At 36.5% G+C, this 25,997-nt stretch overlaps 1 protein-coding gene across 1 annotated transcript in view; it reads right to left on the reverse strand.

Moving 5' to 3' along the window:
- The window catches only part of magi2b (membrane associated guanylate kinase, WW and PDZ domain containing 2b), a 119,014-nt gene extending 95,890 nt beyond the window's left edge, over nt 1-23,124 (reverse strand). Inside the window, 2 exon segments of the mRNA XM_058767392.1 lie at nt 821-937; nt 21,678-23,124. Of these exon segments, the coding sequence (XP_058623375.1) occupies nt 821-937; nt 21,678-21,975 (415 nt within the window). The 5' untranslated portion in view covers nt 21,976-23,124.
- Nucleotides 23,125-25,997: the final 2,873 nt, after the last annotated feature.

Below are 25,997 nucleotides of genomic sequence, written 5' to 3' on the forward strand. Positions count from 1 at the left end.
GTGTTGCATATGATTTAGAAACACTGTCTTTTACCTCTAACTGGAAGCTGCCGCTTTGCGCAAAATTACAATTTTTCCTATTATGTCTGACTGAGTAAAAACCCATTCATAGAGCTTTAAACCAAAATAAGCCATATCGGTTCTTTCTATCTGGTTGCATCATACATTGAGATGGCACCCAGACATATCAGGGAGGGTTTGTCTCCATGTTTCTCCCATAACCCCCCACACAACAATAACAACTTCCACATTATTACAGGTTGGCTCATTTTAGCTGTCACTACCTTCCCTCACAGATCTGCTGGCAGCTTCGGAGAGCCCGTCCTCACTCTCTTTCCAAAATGAACAAAAGTTCCATTAATATATATGATAAGACCAGGAGAATGTTTTGTTAGAAAAATACTACCAAAAATACTAAAATAGTACAACAAAAAAATGGACACTTCCTTTGTCCTAACTAGGCACTATGCAACAAGCAATCTGTCTGTCCACACTAAATGTAAAAGTGCATAGATGATAGTTAATGTACAGTCATGAGGAGCAGAATTCTGGACCAATGAGATTTCACTGTGAGCAAAGCAACTGTGCAAAATGGCATTGCTTGTCAGATGAAAACGATGTTCAGTTGTTCAGATGTTCAGGGTTGTTGCATAAAACTTAGTGTTACTACATCACACCTGGTAAGGACAACATGGAACCAGTTCCTTATTTTGAAGGTTCCTCTTGAAGTTCCTCATCAGGATTTTGTACACCATACTTATGGATATGACCAATGCTAAGAAACCCAAACTATATGAATGTATATGTAGAGGTTACTCACACGGCACAGTCCGGAGGTAGAGGTTGTCACGTATTATTTGTTGAAGCTCGTGGTCCACTGAACCCTTCTGGAACCGTAGGTTGAGATAATGCCGGAGATCTTTATCCACAACACCTCCTGAAAAAGGTAAATAAAAAAATAAAATAAATAAAAAGTAAGTTAACTGGTAAATGCAGAACCTGAGACACCCACACAATTATTTAATGAAGTTAAAGTGTGTAGCTCCCCCTCATTATATTTTCTTGTCAATTGCTGACAGGGTGTACAGCCTTATAGAGTAAGGTTAGGTAGCATATAATAAATAAATAACACAATAAATAACAAAAAAATAAAAATAAATAAATAATCAGTCTACATTTCCAAACATTCATTTTGCAATTAATTGTAATAATCCAGTGAGATTTTTGTTTGCAGCATTCTGACAGCAGCCAGTGCTCCACAGAGATCTGATCTGATCATCATCAGTCTGTCTGGAGTGACATGAAGAAACACAACAAACTGAGACTAAATCCAGAAGAACTGGCGACGTCTCCAAGATGCTTCAAGAAACCTACCTGCAAAGCTACAGTACTGCTAAAAGTTTTAGGCACTTATGTAAAAATGCTGTAAAATGAGGATGCCGTCAAAAAATAATGTCATAAATAGATTTTCTTTATCAATTAACATCTATTAACTAAATTAAAGCAACATTTGGTGTGAGCATCCTTTGCATTTAAAGCAGCTTTTGCCCTCAGTGTACTTGCGCATAGTTTTTCAGGTAGCTTTGCAGGTAGGTTTCTTGAAGCATCTTGGAGACGTTGCCACAGTTCTTCTGGATTTAGTCTCAGTTTGTTCTGTTTCTTCATGTCACTCCAGACAGACTGATGATGATCAGATCAGATCTCTGTGTGGAGCACTGGCTGCTGTCAGACAAAAATCTCACTGAATTATTACAATTAATGGCAAAATGAATGTTTGGAAGTGTAAACTGATATTTCCTACTCACACACTACAGAAAAAGATAGAAATAACTGAAAAATAACCATTTTTTAGCTGGTGAAAATACTAGTGTTCTAATAATTTTTGTCAACCACTGTATAAATATATATATAATTTTTTAATGCTTTTAAAAAAACTTTTAGACAAAGTTGTTGGTTTGAATGCATAATGGTATGTTTGAATAAGCGGAGTTCCACAAGGTTCACTCTTAGGTCCTTACAATTTATGTTTATTTTCAAGCCTCTCAGGCACTTCATGAAATCCCTTATGCAGCATGTATTACTTAGCATTAGCATGTCCAATTTGTTGAGTCTGAATAAGCTTTTCAAAAGCTGTAAGTTGTCACATTCAAGCAGGTGATATTTGGAGCTCGTTTCAATTTAATACGAATAATTGTATTTAAATACAATGCGATTCCCTAAAGATTCCCTTTACTGATGCATTCAACAGACTGTGTTGTCTGGCTTATATTTATCAGACAGATAGTCTTCCAAAGGCTCCCTAATAACATCTTGAGCAAAAGTCCCCGAGAGACACCAAGACAAATGCTGAAAATAAAAGGTAGCTTGAGAACTTGTGCTTTCTACCGTTTCTCTAAGGTGAACAAAGGACAGAAAAATGACAAATCATCTCGCGCTACTCTGCCTCAAGAGAGCTAAGCAGCTCTACCTTTTTTTTCCTTCTCCAATCATAACCTTGACCATTCAGCACAGTTGAGCATGGATACACTGCTTGGAAATTCAAAAATCCAGCACAGTGTGTGAGAAGATCCTCTGAGAATAAAAGCATCTGGCATAAACCTGCACACCATTTCACAAGTTCAGAATACATTACATCTCATTGTCACCGGTTAACAAAGGCAAAAACCTGGTACTCCAAAATCCATTCATGGAAGGTGTCTAAACCAGTTTTCCTTTCTAACACGACCATAATCTCTTTCTCATAAAGCTAGAAGAATCACCATTGTCAAAATTTTCTATTGTCAAATCTCTGCATGACATTGTGAATGGAAGACGTCGCTCAAGTTAAATAAATAAATAAATAAATAAAAATGCAACAAATCAAGCTTGCACAGCTGTTGCGGCGGAAAGGACACTTCAGAATACCGTCACACCATTCCAAGGAAATGACAAAAGGAAACATCTCACCAGTAGACTTCTTTGGTCAGGAATCCTAAATAAATATCTCACTTGTCATCATCCATAATTATAATGGCTCTCTCCTCCCCCTCTTTCCCATAAAACTACTGTATCCCAATTGTAATTCCAGCGGTCCAGATGATGCGCTCCTCGATCACTGGCTTGGATCTACTCACCCCTGCCAAAATCCTTGTAGCTATTCCCCTTTATGCTTTCAATCCTATTTTAAACTAGTCCTTTATACATCAATGGATGCAGCAGTGATGGAGTCTTCCGTTCTGCAGCTAATTTAATCCAGAGGAGAGAAGGAACGCGGGAGGAGGAGGAGGAGGAGGAGAAGAGACAGAGTCGTCGACAGTCAGGAGACAACAGAGACAGGGAAAAAAGGTTCTGCCAGCCGAGAGCCTATCACAATGAAGCCTGTATTCTCATTTGCTGAGTGGTTAGTGAAGTCTAATATCGCCCCCTGACAGCAAACAACGGTACTGCAATGGATGCGGGTGAGTGTGCGTGATACAGATGCTTTTGGACACACCACCAAAAAGGCCAGCTTGTTCACACCAGATGCTTCCTGCTAGTTGGCATCGTGTGAACTTGTTGACCTTGTGAACACATCAGTGTCAAGAGTGAAGACGGCAAGTAGTAGCGCGCACTCAGAGAGCACAATGACCGGCCAAGTCCAGCTGGAAATTAATAGGCTATCTAAAAGTTACTTAGTGTTATGTTAGTGTGCTAACAATTGCATTTCTCTAAAACTGATTAGTTATAACTTTGCCTACAAACTAACACATGCTTTAAGGACAATAATTTTAAGCATTATATATTTATTTTATACATTTAATTATACACATTTAATCATTACCTATCCATCGATAGATAGATAGATAGATAGATAGATAGATAGATAGATAGATAGATAGATAGATAGATAGACTTTTTAAGCCATATTTAGTGGGGTCCACAAATCTGAGAGAACATTAAAAATTTAGGATATATATATATATATATATAAATCCTAGTAATATAAGAAAACATGCGGACAATAATTAGGACAATAATTAAATAACAAACATGCTAATTAGAAGCATAATAAAGCAATGGAGGAGTTTTATTGGATTATATTTGCTAGTGTACGAGAAGTTAAATAATAGCAGATATTTTAGATTATTTTAAACATTCAAATAATATTTTTGTAATATCTCCTAAGTGTTAGTTTACGAAAACTGATTTCTCTTATCGATACAATTATTTTTTGCTTTTTTCAACAACAATTTCTAACAACTATAGCAAAATAGCTAATCATGGTTCTGCTTGGCTGTAACGTAACAAAATAAGGTTAACTGAAAAGAGTTCAATTTCCTGTTTTACAAAAGCGCATCAACACAAAGAAATGGCATTTGCAAACTTTCATACAGTTTTTAGGCAAGAATTTGTGGATCTAAATTAGAAACCATTTCCTTACATATTACTTTGTTTATGGCAGCAGTGATAGATCGACAAGCTCACTGCAATCTCACGCATTGGAGGATATTGACGGTAAACCGAGATCAACATTTTGTTCCAAAAGATTGGATTTCAGTGTTCACAGGCTTGCAATTGAGTTTTAAATGGATTCTGGTCATCAAGAAGCTTGAAATACTGATTGTTTGGAATATGAGGATGAAAATTATACAGTAGACAGGAGCCCATAACAATAGCCCATAGTTATGGTGAGGCATGGTGACCTTGATATATACATCAGAAATGAATTTCGTGTTGGTGAACGAAAAACAACAGCATCCAGGCTGGTATGCGAAACATCTGCACACAATGACTGCGGAGAAAATTATTAAGTGCTGAAATTCGGTTGAGGAATGCACAGGAGGCGTTTCAACTGATCTCAGATCACTTATCTTGTTGCTCGGCCTGTGAAAAAAAAAAAGAGGCATATCTGCTGAGAATACATCTTCATGACTCAGTCAATAATACAAGGAGAGTCTGAGGTCACAGCTGAGATTTTGTGGAGGAGGACAAACCTTTGACTCGTGGGAGAACACGGTCGCTTCATTTGTCAGCACGACAGATGACACAGTGGGCAAAGGCATGACGTGAGGGTGAGAGTGAGTCGGACAGCTGTTAAAAACACTCTCTCTTTCTCACGCTCTCACTTTCGCTCAATCCCAGAGGACATCTCTTTGTGTCATCTATCAGCCACTTCTCCACAAGTGATGACAGATGCTTGTTGATTAAACAGTCAATAAATTCAAAGACACACACGTACATAAACAAACACAGAGGCACAGAGACGAGACGTACAGTTCTGGATGGGACATTGCGATCATGTGAAATCGGGTTGATTTATAACCTAAAGAGGTCTGCGTGGAGGCTTGTTTCTGCCTCAGAGAAAAATTAAAAAAGGTAATTGTGATGTAAAATTTCAAAATTACGAGAAACAAATTCATATTTATAATATGAGATACAAGGTCACATTTTAAGATATAAAGAATCAACTTTGAGATATAGTCACATTTTGAGGTACAAGACTCCATTGTGAGATAGTCACATTTGGAAATTCAAAGTCACAATAACTAAGTCATAGTTATGAGATATACAGATGAAAGCCTTATAGTCACAATGCAAGACGAGGTCGCAATTACAAAAAAAACAATGTCAAAATTTTGAGATTGTCATATTGTGAGATATAGTCTCAACTATGAGATATAAAGACTACATTGTGAGATATAGTCAAATTTTGAAATTCAAAGTCACAATAACTAAGTAATAATTATGAGATATTAAGAAGAAAGCATAATAGTCACAATGCAAGGTATAGTCACATTTGGACATAAGGTCGCAATAGTATAGAAACAATGAGATTTAAAGTCTCAACTGTGAGATATAAAAGACTTAACACAATCATATGAGATATACAGAAGAAAGTCTTATAGTCGCAATGAAAGATATATAGTCACATTTGGAGATACAAGGTCGCAATTACAAAAAAAAAGTCAAAATTATGAGATAGTTACGAGTCACATATTTACAAAGTCTCAACTGTGAGATACAAAGTCAAAATTACAAGAAATTAAGTCATAACTATTATATATGAAGTCACATTGTGAAATATAAAGTAATATTTTGAGATATAAAGTCACAATTGTGAGAAACTACATCATAATTATGAATTATAATGTAACGTTGTGAGATATGACACTGAATTGTAAGAACACATTATGAAATCACATTTCAAGATATAAAGTCACCCTGAGATGAACAATTATGGGAAACTAAGTCACATTTTGAGACATGGTTTCCCATACTGGTGGTGACACTAAGTCATAATTATGAGATTAAAAAAAGTTACATTTTGAGATATAGCTACAAAGTTTTGATTGTGAGATATAGTCACATTGTAAAATATAAAATCACATTTTGATATATAAAGTCATAATTACAAGAAAATCAGTCATAATAATTATGAGATAGCAGTTATATTTTGAGATATAAAGTCACAATATAGTCGCACTGTGAGATGTAAAGGCTCGATGGTGAAATATAATGTCACATTTAGAGATATAAAGTTACAATTACGAGAAGCAAAGTCTCACTTGTGAGATTGTGTTGGGAGATAGTCACATCGCAAGATATAATCACAATTACAAGAAATTAAGGCACAATTACAGAGTTTAAAGTCACAATTACCTTTATTTTTCACTCTGAGGCAGAAAGAGGTTTTCCACAGGTCTGAGCCACGACACCTTCCATACGATACGGTTAATACTCTCTGATAAGGTGGGAATATGTCACCATATTGATTTGTTCTCACTAGAGTGGAGGTTAATAAAACATTCCAATGAGTTTCAGCAGTTTCTTTTGACAGCATAATCACAGCTGACACCACTGCCCTCGCTGAGGACAGCTGAGCAGCGTATCGATCGCCAGAAAGTTTTCCTGCCGTGGAAAGTTGTTTGGTGCTAGAGCCCTTCGGCTCAAACTGACTAAAGCGGAGATCCATGATAAAGCTCTGGACACAGAGAGGAAAACCACGTGTGATGCCGGCCAATCAATATCTCTTATTCGCTACCACCGACTCCTACGAGAGGTCAGATTCTGCATCTTCTTTGAGTAGACACAAACAACACACAACATTTCTTGCTCAGCTCTTTGTTTCTTTCTTCAAAGGCAGAGATATCCAATCATTGTACGTCTTACAGCTCATTTTAGAAAGCTGGACTGTTGGAGCTGTGATCTAATAGTCTGGTACATCAAGCCATGGTGCTCATTTGGGTTTGAATCTGGCTGTCTCCACTATCTATATCAATAAAAAAGGCCAAATAAAATGGTTCAATCCATCCTGAGAGACAGAACCATAAAAAAAAAGAGTTCACAAAGCACATTGGAGCACAATGTACCTCTTTGGCACAACGTAGCTTGAAAACCTACGATCAGCAAAAGGAAGAAAAATGACCCGGACACCTGCATTTGAACTCACACATAAGGCATGACACCCTTTTGTCTTTTTGACTCAAACAATCCACATTAACAACTAGGCGTGAATCCAAAACGCATAGCCGGAGCTATCAATCTCTTCCCTTTGTTAAATGAAGAAAAGAGAAAACTGCTAATTATGGTTCTGAAGATCTCCGTCTGACTCACTTTGTTTGTCCTGTGATGATGATTCACATTACAAAACCACTCACACCTCTAACTGTAACAACCCAAAGGCAGCAAAATTGTTAAGACACATGGAAATATATGCGAATTTGAAGTGTATAAAGTGCTAGAAGCAAAAAAAACCTAAATAAAAAAAAAAAAATAGTAGTAGTAGTTATGGCATATAAACAAATTCTACACTGTTTTGTCTGAATAAAAAAAAAAGTAACTTTAAAGGAATAGTTCACTCAAAAATGAAAAGGTACTCAACTCTCAGGCAATCCAAGAGTTTGTTTGTTCATAAGAACAGATTTGGAGAAATTTAGCATTACTTGATCACCAATGGTTCCTCTGTAGTGAATGGGTGCCGTCAGAATAAGAGTCCAAACAGCTGATAAAAACATCACAATAATCCACAAATAATTGACACCACTCCAGTTGAGTCCATGAGTTTGCATGTTTGTGATAATAAACAAACCCACCAATAAGACAAATCAATAAGAAAAAAGTTTTTTAATTCAAACTAAAATACAAGTCCTCTATCCATAATACTGCTTTCTCCTGCAGTGAAACATTTCTCCAGTCTTTTCTGAATCAGGAGAGTAATATGCAATAATGAATTTGTTTGTTACAAACATGCAGCTTTTCACAATTAATTGGCATTAATTAATCAATTGGAGTCAGGTGGATTACTGTGATGTATTTATCAGCTGTTTGGACTCCCATTCTGACGGCACCCATTCACTGCAGAGCAAGTGGTGAGCAAGTGATGTAATGCTACATTTCTCCAAATCTATTCAGATGAAGAAACGACCTCATCTACATCTTGGATGACCTGAGGGTGGGTACATTTTCAGCAAATTTTCATTTTAAATAAGAGTTAAATGATAGCATAGGTAATCTAAAGATTAAGGCTTTAAAATATCATATAGACTCTGAGGTGTGTTCTTTTGACAAAGGCAAGCAAACAAACAGGAGGTCCAAAGATAAAGATTTCATTTATGTCATCCTGCACTGTGTTCAGGTAAAAGTAATGAGAAAATGTTGAAGATGTCTGTACCCTATCAATGGCAAAGACTTTGATAAGTCAGAATTAGTCTTTTTGAAAATGAATGGGCCTTTTCCTCTCTGTTGACTCCACAAAAGATCCTGATGAGTTCAGGTTGGTCTTTCTCCTAAATATAGAAACTGAATCTTTGCACGTCACTTCAAGGTTTCCATTGCTAAAATGACGACAATAAGAAATTAGCCCTGGAACTTGAAGTGATTAAAAAACTATGGGGAACTAAAACTACGGCAACCAAGTCATTTTCAGATGGAAATGGCATTATTAGTGGTGATTGCTATTGCTCATACTTTTGGTTTAGAGATTTGAACAAAACCCTAACCATTTGTATGAAACTTCTAAGTGACTTTTGTGTGGTTTGTCTGGTATGCAATATTTCACCACTTCAACGAGCATTGCTCAGATGACTGGCCCTAGATTCACAAAATCAGGCCCAGATTTTAAAGGCGTTGATGTCATGTCGAATATGTGTCTTTGTCATACACAATCATCTGGGAAGTCGTCCCACCCAACCGGTGCTGCGATCTTCCACCATCTGCTGGAGGAAGGTCACTGTTATTTTTCCTAGAAAAACATCTTGAATATGTGTGTTTGCAGTATTAAATAATCTTCTCTATGGCCAATGCCACTGGCCTAATTTCATGCCATTGACACAATTCTCTCTTCTCCCAAAGCATCTATTCCACACCAGCAGAAAGTCACACAGTTTCACTAGTGTCTGTATTGTGTGATGTATCTGTCTGTTTATCTTTCAATGGAACAAATGGTGAACGTTTTTAGAGGTTTTTTAAAAGCATGTGAAGTTTATAAATCTATAAAAGCACTTACGTTAATTCTTCTGCGGGAAAAAAAAAGTGTATGTAAATTGGAAAAAAATAATCAATAATACTACAACATGATACACCTGCACAAAAGGCAAAAATGGGGCACTTACAATGAAAGTGAATCGGACCAATTTATGGAGATTTTAAAAGCAGAAATGTAAAGCGTATAATTTTATAAAAGCAAATACATTCATGTATTAGCTAAAAATTGTGTATTATTATTTGAATTGTACAAATAACAAGCAACTTTAAAATAGAACATGCCTGGCAAAATAGAAGTAAAACAGGCCAATTTTGAAGATTTTAGAAGCATAAATACAAAGCTTATAAATTTATAAAAGCACATTACTTTCTCTGAGTATTATTTGAATTGTAAACCTGTTTAAAGCATAATTTTTGCAGTCATTTTACATTGTCATAGCAACAACTTACTAAAATTAGATATACTTTCACACAGGAAAGGTTAGTAAGTGATTTTTTTTTTTTTCCCACATAAAATCATGTTAACACTCATTGTTTACGTCTTGTGGTTGTACTACTGAAACAGAGTATTTTCATGTTTACAGATTAGACCCATTCACTTCTATTATAAGCGTGTCACTGTAGCCTGTAAGAAAATACTGTAAGAAATACTTTGAAATTCATTTTTGTAGTGTTCAACATTATATCACAAACACATGTATTGTATATTCCTTTAGTAATTACAGTATCAAGGCAGTGTGTAACTGACCTGTTTTGCTCGAGCCTGACTGAACGCATTTTCCACCTCAATCCTGTCCAACTCAGCCAAAGACAAAAACAACAACAGTTTGAATTTCAAGTAAATAAATAAGCTCTGGGGATCAATTCTGGATCTTTGTGACAAAGCACACGCTCTGGGGCATTGAACAAGACATTAAAGCCTACAGCCACATAGTGATTACTGCACAAAAAGACCTTTCTCTGGCAGCCTCTATGACTCCAGGCTCTTAAAGCATCGGTTTTGTTTTGTATCCCGCTGTTGAGTAATTCCACGCGAGCAGGCGACACCTCTTTAATTTGCGTATGCATCTCTAATCCCAAAACAAACACTTTGCTCGTCTTCATATTCTCCACAGCAAAAATACGGAAACTGTGGGCTGCAGAGCAAACATCGAACGCAAACAGTTCATACACAATGAATTACAGTGATACGCTTTTATACAGCGCTACATGGTACTGAAATTAAAGCTGATTTCAAAAGTCTAGCATTTTTAGTAGGCCGTGGACATTTATTTATTCTGCAGACGCTGTATTATTTTAGATCCCAAAGCTAATTCAGTGATAAAACACACAGCATGAGTCTGCATACTGCGTGGACTCCCTTGACTAAGGATATTTTTCACTTAAAAGTCACTTTCTCATTTTTTATTCATTTTTATTTAAGTATCAGATTCAAAGCCCTTCTCGCTGATATAAACATTACCATTGCCTGGATCAATTAATTTATTCAAAAACACATTAATTAATAAATGAAATTCACTCATAAAATTACTTGACACAGCATCATATTGATTTTTTTTTTATATACAACTGTTTTAATGATTATTAATAGTTTAAGACAAATTCAACCAACGTTTTGACCTTTTTTAAGGCAAGGTTAGTTTAAATAAAATGCAAAATGTTGTGCAACTACCAAAAAAAAAACAACATTATTTTATAAGATTCATTGATTTATATATAACCCGAATTCCGGAAATGTTGGGAAGTTTTATAAATTTGAATAAAATGAAAACTAAAAGAATTTCAAATCACATGAGCCAATATTTTATTCATAATATAACAGAACGCATGACAAAAGTTTAAACTGAGAAATTGTACAATTTAATGCACAAAATGAGCTCATTTCAAATTTGATGCCTGCTACAGGTCTCAAAATAGTTGGGACGGGGGCATGTTTACCATGGTGTAGCATCTCCTCTTCTTTTCAAAACAGTTTGAAGATGTCTGGGCATCGAGGTTATGAGTTTCTGGAATTTTGGTGTTGGAATTTGGTCCCATTCTTGCCTGACATAGGTTTCCAGCTGCTGAAGAGTTTGTGGTCGTCTTTGAAGTATTTTTCATTTAATGATGCGCCAAATGTTCTCTATAGGTGAAAGATCTGGACTGCAGGCAGGCCAATTCAGCACCTGGACTCTTCTACTATGAAGCCATGCTGTTGTGGTTTTGCATTGTCCTGCTGAAATACACAAGGCCTTCCCTGAAATAGACGCCGTCTGGAGGGGAGCATATGTTGCTCTAAAACCTTTATATACCTTTCAGCATTCATAGTGCCTTCCAAAACATGCAAGCTGCCCATACCGTATGCACTTATGCACCCCCATACCATCAGAAATGCTGGCTTTTGAACTGAACGCTGATAACACACTGGAAGATCTCCCTCCTCTTTAGCCCAGAGGACAAGGCGTCCGTGATTTCCAACAAGAATGTCAAATTTGGACTCGTCTGACCATAGAACACTTTTCCACTTTGAAACAGTCCATTTTAAATGAGCCTTGGCCCACAGGACACGACGGCGCTTCTGGACCATGTTCACATATAGCTTCCTTTTTGCATGATAGAGCTTTAGTTGGCATCTGCAGATGGCACGACGGATTGTGTTTACAGACAGTGGTTTCTGGAAGTATTCCTGGGCCCATTTAGTAATGTCAATGACAGAATCATGCCGATGAGTGATGCAGTGTCGTCTGAGGGCCCGAAGACCACGGGCATCCAACAAAGGTCTTCAGCCTTGTCCCTTACTCACAGATATTTCTCCAGTTTCTCTCAATCTTTTGATGATGTAATGCTCTGTAGATTATGAGATTTGCAAAGCCTTGGCTACTGACTTTTTTGAGACGTGTAGCAGGCATCAAATTTGAAATGAGCTCATTTAGTGGATAAAAGTCTAAAATTTCTCAGAGAACATAACAAATGTTTAAACTATGTACTATTGTGAATAAAACATTGGCTCATGTGATTTGAAAGTCTTTTACTTTTCATTTTATTCAAATAAACAAATGTCCCAACATTTCCGGAATTCGGGTTGTGTGTGTGTGTGTGTGTGTGTGTGTGTATAATTGGTGTGCGTGTATATACATATATATATATATACACACTGTATCTCACAGAAGCGAGTACACCCCTCACATTTTTGTAAATATTTTATTATATCTTTTCATGTGACAACACTAAGGAAATTACACTTTGCTACAATGTAAAGTAGTGAGTGTACAGCTTGTATAACAGTGTAAATTTGCTGTTCCCTCAAAATAACTCAACACACAGCCATTAATGTCTAAACCGCTGGCCACAAAAGTGAGTACACCCCTTAGTGAAAATGTCCAAATTGGGACCAATTAGCCATTTTCTCTCCCCGGTGTCATGTGACTCATTAGTGTTACAAGGTCTCAGGTGTGAATGGGGAGCAGGTGTGTTAAATTTTGTGTTATCGCTCTCACTCTCTCATACTGGTAACTGGAAGTTCAACATGGCACCTCATGGCAAAGAACTCTCTGAGGATCTGAAAAAAAAGAATTGTTGCTCTACATAAAGATGGCGTAGGCTATAAGAAGATTGAAAGACCCTGAAACTGAGCTGCAGCACGGTGGCCAAGACCATACAGCGGTTTAACAGGACAGGTTCCACTCAGAACAGGCCTCGCCATGGTCGACCAAAGAAGTTGAGTGCCCGTGCTCCGCGTCATATCCAGAGGTTGTGTTTGGGAAATAGAAGTATGAGTGCTGCCAGCATTGCTGCAGAGGTTGAAGGGGTGGGGGGTCAGCCGGTCAGTGCTCAGTGCTCAGGTCTCTAACATCCACCAGCTCCATGATGTCATCATGGAGGAGTGGAAGAGGACTCCAGTGGCAACCTGTGAAGCTCTGGTGAACTCCAGGCCCAAGAGGGTTAAGGCAGTGCTGGAAAATTATGGTGGCCACCCAAAATATTGACACTTTGGGCCCAATTTGACATTTTCACTTAGGGGTGTACTCCCTTTTGTGGCCAGCGGTTTAGACATTAATGGCTGTGTGTCGAGTTATTTTGAAGGGACAGCAAATGTACACTGTTATACAAGCTGTACACTCACTACTTTACATTGTAGCAAAGTGTCATTTCTTCAGTGTTATCACATGAAAAGATGCAATAAAATATTTACAAAAATGTGAGGGGTGTACTCACTTCTGTGAGATACTGTAAATACACATATAAATACACAAACACATACATATATACATATAAGACCCTGGAGTAGTCGTGGCCTAATGGTTAGGGAGTCGGGCTTGTAACCTGAAAGTTGCCGGTTCGATTCTCGCGCCGGCAGGAATTGAAGGTGGGGATTGTGAATGAACAGCACTCTCTCCACCTTCGATACCATGACTAAGGTGCCCTTGAGCACCGAACCCCTAATTGCCAGGGTTATTAGTTAACTATAACTAAATCTGAAACTGAAAAACTGAATGAAACTGAATGAAAAAATAAATGTCAAATGAAATAAAACAAACAAAAACGTTTTATTTTAGCTAATCACCAAGGCAACATTTCTCATTTTAATTTAGTCTAACTTGATGTACTAAAATAACTAAAACAAAACAAAAATGAATAAAGACTATACAGACACACCTGTAAAAAACAACAAATTTAATCAAACTTTAGCTAAAATAAAAACAGAAAATATATAATATAAAATATATAAATATAAAACACCATAATAGTATCTCAGTGACACTAAAATAACACTGATAAATACAAAGATTTTCGAAGAACTTGGCAGTGAATCAGAATGTCGTTTGATGATTTAAAAGCTATTAAAACCATACAGCAAATTATTGTAGGATAAAAGTGGTATGCTGTAATGTAACATCAGCATTTTTGTTACAATATTAAAAGCAAAAAAGGTCCTTGGCTTGTATTCAGCTGCACTGTAAACTGGAGCAACAAACCTGCATGTGCATGACTACAGTATAATGTGTGCATCTCAAGGTAACGAACACAATAGAAGAAGGAATATAGAAAGAAAGACTTATGCATTTAAGAAAATGAAATCTCTTTTTATAAGGCTATCCGAGATGCACGGGTTCCTGCAGTGTAGAGAGCACAGGCAAAATTAACTGCAGTAGCGTTCACTTCATGACAGATGGCCAAGCGTTTTTATGCACAGATCTAAAGGATAAGAACCCACATCATAATTAATTATTTACTAAATATGTTTTTCTCATGCGGATAATCAAAGTAAGCCAGCCAGTGTGAAAAACCGTGAGAAACTGTTTCATAAAAACAGAAATCTTGCTTGCGCAGTCTCCAGCGCCCGCGTTTGTCATGTTAACATTCAAGGCAGCTGTCTTTGACATCTTGTGCGCTTGTAGTCGTGACTTAATAATGGATCAAAGAGGTTTCTGCACCCTGATTGGCCGAGGGTAAACCCACTTCAAAATGGCAATCACAACATCAGCCTAAAGTATATCATTCTGTCTGAAGGGAAACTTGCAGTTCTGTCCGGTTGATTGTAATCAGTCACTGTGGTAAGCACATTAAAACCATCATAATCCCAAATAGCAGCCTAGAGGGATGTCAGATGGATCTGCTTTACAAATTAGGTGGCACTTGTGCTCCACTTGCTTAGTGAGTGGAAGACTGCAGAATATAATGCTCTGCGCTGCTAAAGCATTTTCAGTTTTCATGATTAATCGAACGTGGAGCCGAAAGGTGCATTTCAACCTTTAGGTCTAGACAAAATTGCCAAAATAGCTGGAAAGTTACATTGCATAACGCACAAAAGCTCAAAAGCGTTCACAGCTCTCTTAGGGAATTGTTTCCAGATTTGCGACCAGCCAAGAGACAGTCTGCGTCTAATAAATATGTTGCGTTATTATTACAACGAGGAGGACAAATGGTAGATGCATCAAAACAGCTCGCTGTATTAAAGGGATAGATCATACAAAATGAAATTATTTCTTCATTTACTCATCCTCATGCTGATATTACTGTGGAACACAAAAGGAGATGTTTAGCAGAATGTTCACGCTGCTCTTTTCCATACAATGAAAGTAAATAGTGATCTTTGGTTCATGTTTGTCTTGTAACCTATTGAATTTGACTATGCACATATTCATAAATTCCATAAATGCGAGGAGTCAATAAAAAAAACTTTAATTTCATTCCACAGCCATGCAGTGCCAAAAATGTAATTATGAACTGAGCTCTCTTCTCCAAAAAACAAATTAAACAAGTAGTAGTTTATGGAATAGGCCATTTAAAAAAAAAAAAAAAAAAATCACTTCACAGCTGCCATCTGCTGTTTGAGCATAGAGATAAACAAGTAAACAACAATAATTTCAAATGCCTCTATGCGAGACGCGGGTTCAGTTTCTTAACTACAGCCAGGTGGGCAAAGTTTTCCTTGTGCTTTTCACAGAAATTATTCTATTGTTAAAGATTAAATGGTTAAACCAATGCAGATAAAAATGCACTGAATGCTATCAATGAAATGTGCAGTTTAAAGGAGATTGGGGTAAGGTGTGCCACTTTTTTTTTTAATAAATCTAAACTGTGCTCTAGGCAACATTATTATCACTAGGGTTAGCTGACAAAGTATAAAATATATTTTTTTTGTTGGCATTTTTGCATTTTAAATTCTAAATAAAAATGTGAAATTCTTCTTTCTAACTGCAATACGCTGAAGTTTAAGGAATAAGATTACTAACTAGAAACTAAAACTGAATAAAAACTGAAATAAAAATAAATTAAACTTCGGCACCAATAGCTTCGTGGTTAGTAGCCACACAACTCCGCTCACAGCGACCCGAGTTCAATTCCCACCTTCAATTCCGAGTTCAATTCCGGTCCATTGCTGATCCCGCCCCTCTCTCCACCCCAATACTTTCCTGTCATCTCTCCACTGTCCTCTCAAAATAAACGCCACAAAAAGCCCATAAATATAACTTTAAAAAAAACAAACAAACATGAAATTACTAAAAATTAAAAGAAAAAGAAAAAGAAAACTCAATTTAAAAATAAGTCTTTTTTTAAATAAATCTAACACAAAAGTATTTTTATTTAAAAAAAAAAACTTTTATAAAAGTAAAAAAATCTAATAGTAATAATACTTAGATAACATTGCTGGACAAGGATCAAATAAATCAAAATAAAATACATTGTCTGATATCACCTGAAATTCAATTAAAATAATAAACATTGTTTTATAAATTGCCAATTCATTAATTGATTGCCAATTCATTTATCTGACTGCCATTTAGAAAACATCTATTCTTAGCATAAAAATGTTTCACATTTCTCATGTGCATCTCTCAGTCTAGACGGAGGTGATGGGTTCATTGTAAATATATGATAAACATTATGCACAGTTTGCTGGATTAAGGGATGACACATCTTACCCCACTCGTGTACTCTTTATAGATGTAAAGGAAAGTGAGATCATAAGAGATGAGAGACGATGATGAAATATTGAAAAACACAGATGAAAGAAAATGACTTATTTAAAATGACTAAATGCAAGATGAAATACCAAATCTATCTCACATCTCCAAGGAAAATGCCGACCATTATGACAGAATAATGACTGTCACACACAGATAAATTACACTTCAAAGCAAAATAAGTTAAACCCCCGAGGCTGCAGAAATCTGCTCAGAGTCATGTTCGTGTTAATCAGCTAGCAAATCCATTTGTGCAAACTGAACGTGTTATATAACCAATTATTGCACTTCACAACTGAAAAATAATGAGATTATATTGCTGATATTTAAAAACCGTCAACACATCAAAAGTGTCTCGGAAAACCGAAGGTCGCAGCATCGGATTGGTCAATGCACTGAGAGCGAAGTAGTGTGGCGGCACAGGATTACGAGAACACTAAACCAAATATCTGCCTCAGAAGATTAAATGAAAACATGAAAGACGACTGCTAAAATAAGACGCCAATAGATGTGCTTTATTCCAAATCAAACGTGCTGCTATGCATAAATGTGATTGTATGAAGGCAGCCTAGTTGACTACTTTGCTTGATATTTATAAAACTGTCAGAACTGGGTCATTATGACAAGTCGGGCATCAAAGTTCCTGTAACCACCAAGCCACAAAAGTGAGTCCTGGACATGCACCAACACACACACCAATACAACACACACCATCTCCTCCATCACATCAAAGCAAGATGGGCTGAGACTAAAAAAAAACATTGGCCAATCAAATCTCACAGCATATGATGCACATGCATCTAATACCATTACCTTCTGTATCACATGCATATAATAACTATCACCTACTGTATTTGTTCATGTAATGTCAATTATTATACTTAAAGGGATTACAATAAAAAAAATAAGCATCTCTTACCTGTTTTTGCATTAGTGGCACAATCAAATTACACAACTGTTAGAAAAAGCATCAATCGAATAGGGTGATTAAATCACAGAGTCTCCCAAATATGGAGATTTACAATGTATATTACTTAGGTTTCAACAACCAACCCACAAGTCCACGGGCTTACCATGAAAAAAATCAATGTGCTTTCTAACGCCAGTCCATCCTTGCATTCAAATGACCTACTCTTTCAATCATTAAAATGAATTCATTACACTAGCCTCTGTGTTCCTACACCATTTTACACTACAAGTACACTATAAAACGCCTGCCGGACAAGTTCCCCAAACCCTGATCTTCAGCAGCCAGTCAATATTTACTCAGTCAGTCCACTGATCTGCATCTCCCTAGGCAAAACCATTGCTTGCATCAAGATATTTTTTGCTTTCACTTGGGAGTTGGGGATGTTTTCCAAAGCACTGGCCTAGGAGCTGAAGTTTGCTTCAAATAAGGACGAAAAATACTGCAAATGTACTATAAGCATTATTGAAAACTCAGCACTGTAGACCTGAAGACAGCTGCACGTCCTCAAATCCCATCACTGTAAGTCAACATCTGTGTGAGAGATAACATCACTCCTCCCATTCACATGGGCACTTCCCATCATCTCCTGTTCACCACTGAAATCCATTGTTTTTAAGAACTGCCACTTTATGGCAAGCCATTTTAACATTCATTCCTGAACACTACTGGTATGTATCCACTAGCATCTTTTCTAATATCCTAGCTGTTACTTAGTATATAGCTTTACTAGTACATATTTACGAAACACTGTTCTTTATCTCCATTGTTATTAGTAACATTTCTAATCTTACTAGTTACAGTTGTTTTTTGCTCGTCATATGTAATGGCCAGGCAGAATGACTACTTTGTAGTTTAATGAAAATCTGATTGTAAAATGTTACTAGTAACAACCAGAATACATCCTAATGTCTATTCAATTGCTAAGCCTTATAGTAGTATTATTTTATATTCATATGTTGAATTAGATTTTAATGTAATTTTTTTACAATTTTCATTTGTTTAAATTTTAGTAATTTTATTAAGTACTTTAGTAATTTTTTAACATATTTTTGTCATTTTGTAATACTACTATTTAGGTTTAATTTACTTTTATTTCAGTTTTAGTAACTTCCAGTAAAAAAATTAAATATAATAATAATAATAATAATAATATTCTAAATATATAAAATTTAAACTTAAAATTTGTTTCAGTTAGGTAACATTTCTAATTTTTGTTTAGTTTGTTTTTCAATTAATATTTATATTTTATTCTATTTCAGCTTTGTTTCAATTAACAAAAAATGTTTTAATTAACAATAATAACCCTGAATATTACTAGGAAAACTTGAATACATCAGTAACTATATAGCTATAGTACTACTTGATTTAATAAGATAGAATAAGCTCTAGTACCAGATGAATTGTTGAAAAAAAAAAAAATTGTACTAGAATGTCTTGTGATACTAGTAAACACTGGATTATTTACTAGTCATTTAAAAAAAAAATCAGCATTAGTAAAATACTGCTAATGTACAGCCTACTAATTAAGTACAAGCAACTTAAAGGGGTCCTATTATGCTCTTTTACAAACTCTTGATTTTGTTTTGAAAATCGCATTATTTTTCACATAATTTACATTATTACAACACCTTTCTCCCCAACCTGGCACAAACGGCTCGATTAGTTCCGGGTTTGATGAAGGCCCACCTTCCAAAAAACGAAATGTGTTGTGATTGGTTAGCTGTCCCAGTGCGTTGTGATTGGTGAACAGCTTAGACGATGTTTCAGTACTGCCCCGCCCCTTGCCAAAACAGCAAGTTCTGTCTGCTCTGGTATAGTTAAAGTTCCCATGAAATCAAAATTGAAGTTTTTTGGGTGTTAGTGTCAATATGTTAGTCTTAAGGTTATCTGTATTCCAGTGTGCTCCAAAACAGCGACAATATCTTTAGAAGATATAAGCATTCAAAGCTTGCAGTTCGTCACTTCCGCCAAAACGGCTCAACGATTTTTTTGACGTCACATCGTACTTCATCTTCTCATCAAAATTTCTGTCCAATCAAATGCTCTCCAGAATTCGAAGCGCCCGCCCCTACACTATAAATAGACGCTGAAGACGTGGCTGAGTGTTCACAGAATTAGTATTTTCTGTACGGTGAATGGCACGTAGTGCACTATATAGGGGACAGGGAACGATTGAGACAGTGTAAATATGCTTTCCATTGAGGAAAAAAAGAAGTCTGGTTTCGCGCTGTCACACTAACCACTGCAACGCACACATACTCTGCTCCGGTCCAGAGACACGACAGCACGGAGCGGATCCCATGCGCGAGTCAGCACAGACCACAAAGCGTATCGGAACTATTTGAATTCTACACAGAATGCTATATTTTATAACAATATGGATGAGATTGTGGCTGTCATACCCTGTCAAATGCAGGTTTACGGAGCTCAACGGCTCTGAGCGGCTTTAGCCCAAGCTGTGATATAAACGAACGCTATTGGCTATTTTAAAAAGGGGTGGGGCTGCTTGATATGTCCTGCCCTGTCTTCCTGTTTCAGTTAAAATGACTTCAACACATAGAATAATGCTGCTTGTTTCAAAGCATTTCAGGGGACCTTTAAGGATGGCGTCAATATTGCCATATCAATTTGAGCCGGGTTCAGACCCCGAGAATATTGAACAAGAGGATCGCACAGAACCTTTGCACACACGGATATTATGGTAACGTTATTGTTGTTGTAGTTTTTGGTTTTTTTGGCTAAATCACATTTTAGATAGGATGTCAACAACCGATTAGAAATAACTGCATTTACTATGTACAGCTAAGTGCAACGGTAATATGTATTGTGTTTATTGTTCTTTAATTCTAACATTATAACATGAACTGCAGTGAAACTGTTATACAGTTGAATTTATTTATAACATAGTCCAGTGTTTCCCACAGACACGCGGGCGCCACAAATAAATAAATGTATGGGAAACACTGTAGTCTCATAATTGAAGTGTAAATTCTGCAGATTACATCATTGTACAGTATTGTACTGCACTCAACAAGTGTTCTAACTCCCCAGCCCCCAACCACTAGAATTTCAGTAGGCGGGATTTATTTTAATGATATTCTAATGGGCCGCTTTGTGATGTCACAACACACGGAAAACAACTTTGTAGTCCAAACGAGCCGTTCGTTGTAGTTCTTGAAAAGGGATTTTTTTTTTTTTAAACTAAATATCTCCCTTTGGAGTGGACTGAACAAATATGAGCCATTACTGGAACAGAATCTAATAAATAGTTGCTATTGAAATGAAATTGAAACACTGGATTACTAGACCAAGTACTAGTAGAGTACTGCTGTATAGGCTACTATCATAAATATTAGTAACAATAGCCACTAGTGCTAAGGAATCAATGTTAAGTTGGCTTGCCACAGCCACCGTGCAATTTACGAGATCAATGAAATTGCCTTCAAATATTCGCCCAGTTCGCCCATGGCGGACCCGCGGGCCAAAATATCTCCGACACGGGGCGGAACACCCCCCGCCCCCTCGCGCATGATACCAAGGTACTTAGAATCCAAACAAAGCTCAAATTTCATTGACATGTTTCTGTGACAATCCGACACATTTTGTAAGTTCTGTTGCCGGGAGCGACGATGGAACGTTCGCGGCGGCTTCAATCGATAACCACAGCGATCACGCGCGGGATCTGAAATGCACCTTTGTGTGTAAACAGGATTTCTGCGGGAATAATGTGCAGACAGCAGCCCCAGACAGCGGAGGGGTCGCTCTCTCTCTCTCTCGTTTACACAGAGAGACGGCGGCGCGCTGATGTTTATCCTCACCTTGCTTCACGCACTTCAGCCGGAACGGGTCTTTGCAGTGCTTGATCACGGCCAGCACATCCCTGATGGTGAGCCCCGCCACCGGTGTATCGTTGACCTCCAAGAGCAGCTCGTCCTGGGACAGCTTGCCGCTCTGGATGGCCACCTTACCCTGCTTCACCTCCCCAAAATAAGGGAAATTGCCGTTCTCGGCGCCCCCTTTCAAGTCGAACCCCAGCTCGCCCTCCTTATTCCTAGTGAGCACCGCTTCGTGGACTTTGTTCGTCCAGTGGTTCTTCTTCTTCAGACTCTTTGACATCGCTGACAATTGACGACTCGCCTACCAGTGTGCGGCTGCTGGATGGTACCTCATCCCTGCCCCGGTGTGGCGTATCGCGAGTCCCGAGGCGCGCTCAGATCCTCCGCGGCTGGCCGCTGCTCGTAGTGTCCATGTTACATGCAGTGGAGTTGCGCTGAGAGCTGCAGCAGCAGTACGCAACTGTATGGAGGAGCACGCTCGCTTACACGCTGACTGCCGAGTGACCCGGATGTGATGTCTAGGAGGAGGCAGGAATGCTAGTGCAAGACGAGCGTGCATTCCTCAAAACGGGCTTCAAGTAAAAGTGAGCCTTGGACGAAAAGGGAAGGAAGGTGCGCAATGAGAGCTGGCTCAAACGGAAGGTTTATGGTGTTTTCGATTCCCAAGTTTATAGAATCGATCGAGTCGAATCCGAGATTTGATTCAAGACAAATACATAGATTTATAAGAAAAACGTACAAAGTATAATTTGACCCTTTTTGTTTGTTTGTTTACAAAATATCATGTTGTTCATTGCAAGTTTTTTTTATTCGAATCCGAGATTTGATTCAAGACAAATAGGCTTACATAGATTTATAAGAAAAACGTACAAAGTATAATTTGACCATTTTTGTTTGTTTGTTTACAAAATATCATGTTGTTCGATTGCAAGTTTTTTTATTTCCAAGTTTATAGAATCGATAGAGTCGAATCCAAGATTTGATTCAAGATAAATATATAGATTTATAAGAAAAACGTGCAAAGTAGTAGCCTATATAATTTGATCATATGTGAGAATTGTTTTTTTTTTTTTTAAACAAAATATCATGTTGTTCAATTGCAAGTTTTTTTATTTCCAAGTTTATGGAATCGATCGAGTCGAATCCAAGATTTGATTCAAGATAAATATATAGATTTATAAGAAAAACGTGCAAAGTAGTAGCCTATATAATTTGATCATATGTGAGAATTGTTTTTTTTTTTTTTAACAAAATATCATGTTGTTCAATTGCAAGTTTTTTTATTTCCAAGTTTATGGAATCGATCGAGTCGAATCCAAGATTTGGTTCAAGACAAATATTGATGTATAAGAAAAACGTGCAAATATAATTTGATCCTATGCGTGACTTTTTTAAACAAAATATCATGATGTTCATTTCGAGATTTTGATTTCCAAGTTTGTAGAATCGATCGAGTCGATTCCGATTTAATTCAAGACAGATATATCTCGAATTCATGAGAAAAAAAATAGCATGTTGTGTTTTTATATGTTATAAATTTATTTTATTTATTTTATTTTGTTGGTAGTAAGACTGGCAAGAGCTTCACATTTTCCATTAAAACATAAAACTAAGTCTATTCTTCTGTTTTTTTTAAACGTGTTGAGTGACTGACTCATAAATATAAATTAAGCGATTATGTTTGGTTGCACGATTGACAACATCTTCACATTTTCTATAAAAACACTACGATATTTGTGATTTTAACTAAATCAGTATAACTTAAGTAGGCCTATAATAATTTTAAAAAATTAATAAAATTAAGTATTTTTAACTAAATCTGTTGAGTGACTCACTCACATGTAATACTACATACTCTCACTGGTCGCCACCTACTGGTGTACTGACAGGAAGAGTCACCGAATGAATCTCTGAACGAATCTTTTATGTTAAAGGATTCAAAAGATTCGAGTTATTTGGATCAATACCCACTAATTCTCTTCTGTGATGTGTAATCAAGGTAATGTCCATCTTATGTTACGCCCGGACATGTCAGACCTTTGAGGAATCGACTCTCAATTCGCATCCCATTCTTCCAATTAAAGAGCCAGTTCTCAAAATATAAAGGATCGACTCATAACTATTCAAAGTGCATTTAGAACAATTTATTTTAAACACATAGAGAATACGGGTCTTTCGCACTATTTCATAAAATCAAAAATGACAACGAAAACCTTGTATTGTCATTATTTTTGCATGTACAGCTTTGCGAAGAAATTGCAAGGACGTTTCATTCAATATTAGTATGGAGGACCAAGAGTGCCACTTAAAAATAAAATGAAGAATCAATTTATTGATTTTAATAATTCAAACATAAAAATGTATATAAATAAATCACTTTTAAATGGACAAATTAATTGAAATATTTAATTCGTGTTTTTAAATGTAGTTTAATAAAACAATAAAACAATCAATTTAAAAAATCATTTTTAAATGTGTAAATAAAAAGAAAAATTTAAAACTGTTTGTTTATTTCATGTTTTAAAACGTGGATTAATAAAATAATAAAAAGTACATTAATCATTTTAAATGCACTTTATAAATCGCTTTTTAAAAAAGCATTTGGCAAACGCTTTTCTCTCTCTATTTGCCAATTGCTTTTCTTTGTCCTTTTGTTAATCGAGTTTAAAAATGCCATTGGACAGTACACACGTGGGAGCAACCAATCAACTTTCACCTCAATTTGAAGAGCCAACCCCTCTTTGGCTTATATATGTAACACGCACTCTCATTGGACAGTTAGAAAAGCTATACGTCATTACAGCGGTAGTTTGAAGACGGGTTCGAGGGATGCAAAATGTCAGGGGAATCTGAAGGTGTTTGGCGAAGGATTGTTGATGATTTGTTAGCTTTAGCTGATTTCTGCAAAAAAAAAATTATATACAGAAGAGTTTTAGAGTTGAGGGAAGATGTTGCAAATGCAGCGGATAATTGTGGTTGTACAGTAAATGGAAGGATTTGGGTTAAGTTTGAGGCACAGAGTGTTATTCAACGAATCAGTCCCTCGGAATGCAGCAGTCGTCACGCAATGATTGTAGCTCCAAGCATTCTTGAACTCGTCGTTGGACGTACCAGCAGAAGAGACGGCAAGATGTATTGGTGTGTCGCTAAGGACAGTCCGACAAAAACTTGCACATGATGGTTTAAGGTATGTAATAGAAAATGTTTTAGATCGGCAGGCATATCCTAAAATGTTTCTGGAAAGACAGTGAGCAACTCCATTTGTTTATCTGCGTGAGCAACAGTAACTAAGGGGGGCGGGGCTTACCGATTCTTTCCAGAAACATTTTAGGATCCTTCCAAATCCTTCCATTTACTGTACAACCACAATTATCCGCTGCATTTGCAACATCTTCCCTCAACTCTAAAACTCTTCTGTATATAAAATGATAATCGAGAGGAGAATTGTTTTTGCAGAAATCAGCTAAAGCTAACAAATAATCAATCCTTCACCCAACATTTCCCCCAACATTTTGCATCCCTCGAACCCGTCTTCAAACTACCGCTGTAATGACGTATAGCTTTTCTAACTGTCCAATGAGAGTGCGTGTTACATATACAAGCCAAAGAGGGGTTGGCTCTTCAAATTGAGGCGAAAGTTGATTGGTTGCTCCCACGTGTGTACTGTCCAATGGCATTTTTTTACTTGATTGACAAATGGATAAAGAAAAGCATTTGGCAAAAGGACAAAGAAAAGCAATTGGCAAATAGAGAGAGAAAAGCGTTTGCCAAATGCTTTTTTAAAAAGCGATTTAAAAAGTGAATTTAAAATGATTAATTAATGTACTATTAATCCACGTTTCAAAACACAAATTAAATAAATATCTTTAAATGTGTCAATTAATTTGTCCATTTAAAAGTGATTTATTTATATAAATTTTTTATGTTTGAATTATTAATTCAATAAATTGATTTCTTCATTTTATTTTTAAGTGGCACTCTTGGTCCTTCATATATTAGGGGGACTGAGGGGATTTACTGTAAGTTTATGTAGTAAAGAGACATATTAAGGAATGAAATTATCTTAAACCCACGATCCTATATGATCCTCATATACAGTCATGGCCAAAAATATCGGCACCCTTGGTAAATATGATCAAAGAAGGCTGTAAAAATTAATCTGCATTGTTAAGCCTTTTGATCTTTTATTTTTTTTAAATCACAAAAATCTAACCTTTCATTGGATAATAAGAATTTTAAATGGGGGAAAATATCATTATGAAATAAATGTTTTTCTCTAATACACATTGGCCACAATTAACG

This window comes from Onychostoma macrolepis, chromosome 25, assembly GCF_012432095.1.
Source record: "Onychostoma macrolepis isolate SWU-2019 chromosome 25, ASM1243209v1, whole genome shotgun sequence".
NCBI classification, from domain to species: Eukaryota; Metazoa; Chordata; class Actinopteri; order Cypriniformes; family Cyprinidae; genus Onychostoma; species Onychostoma macrolepis.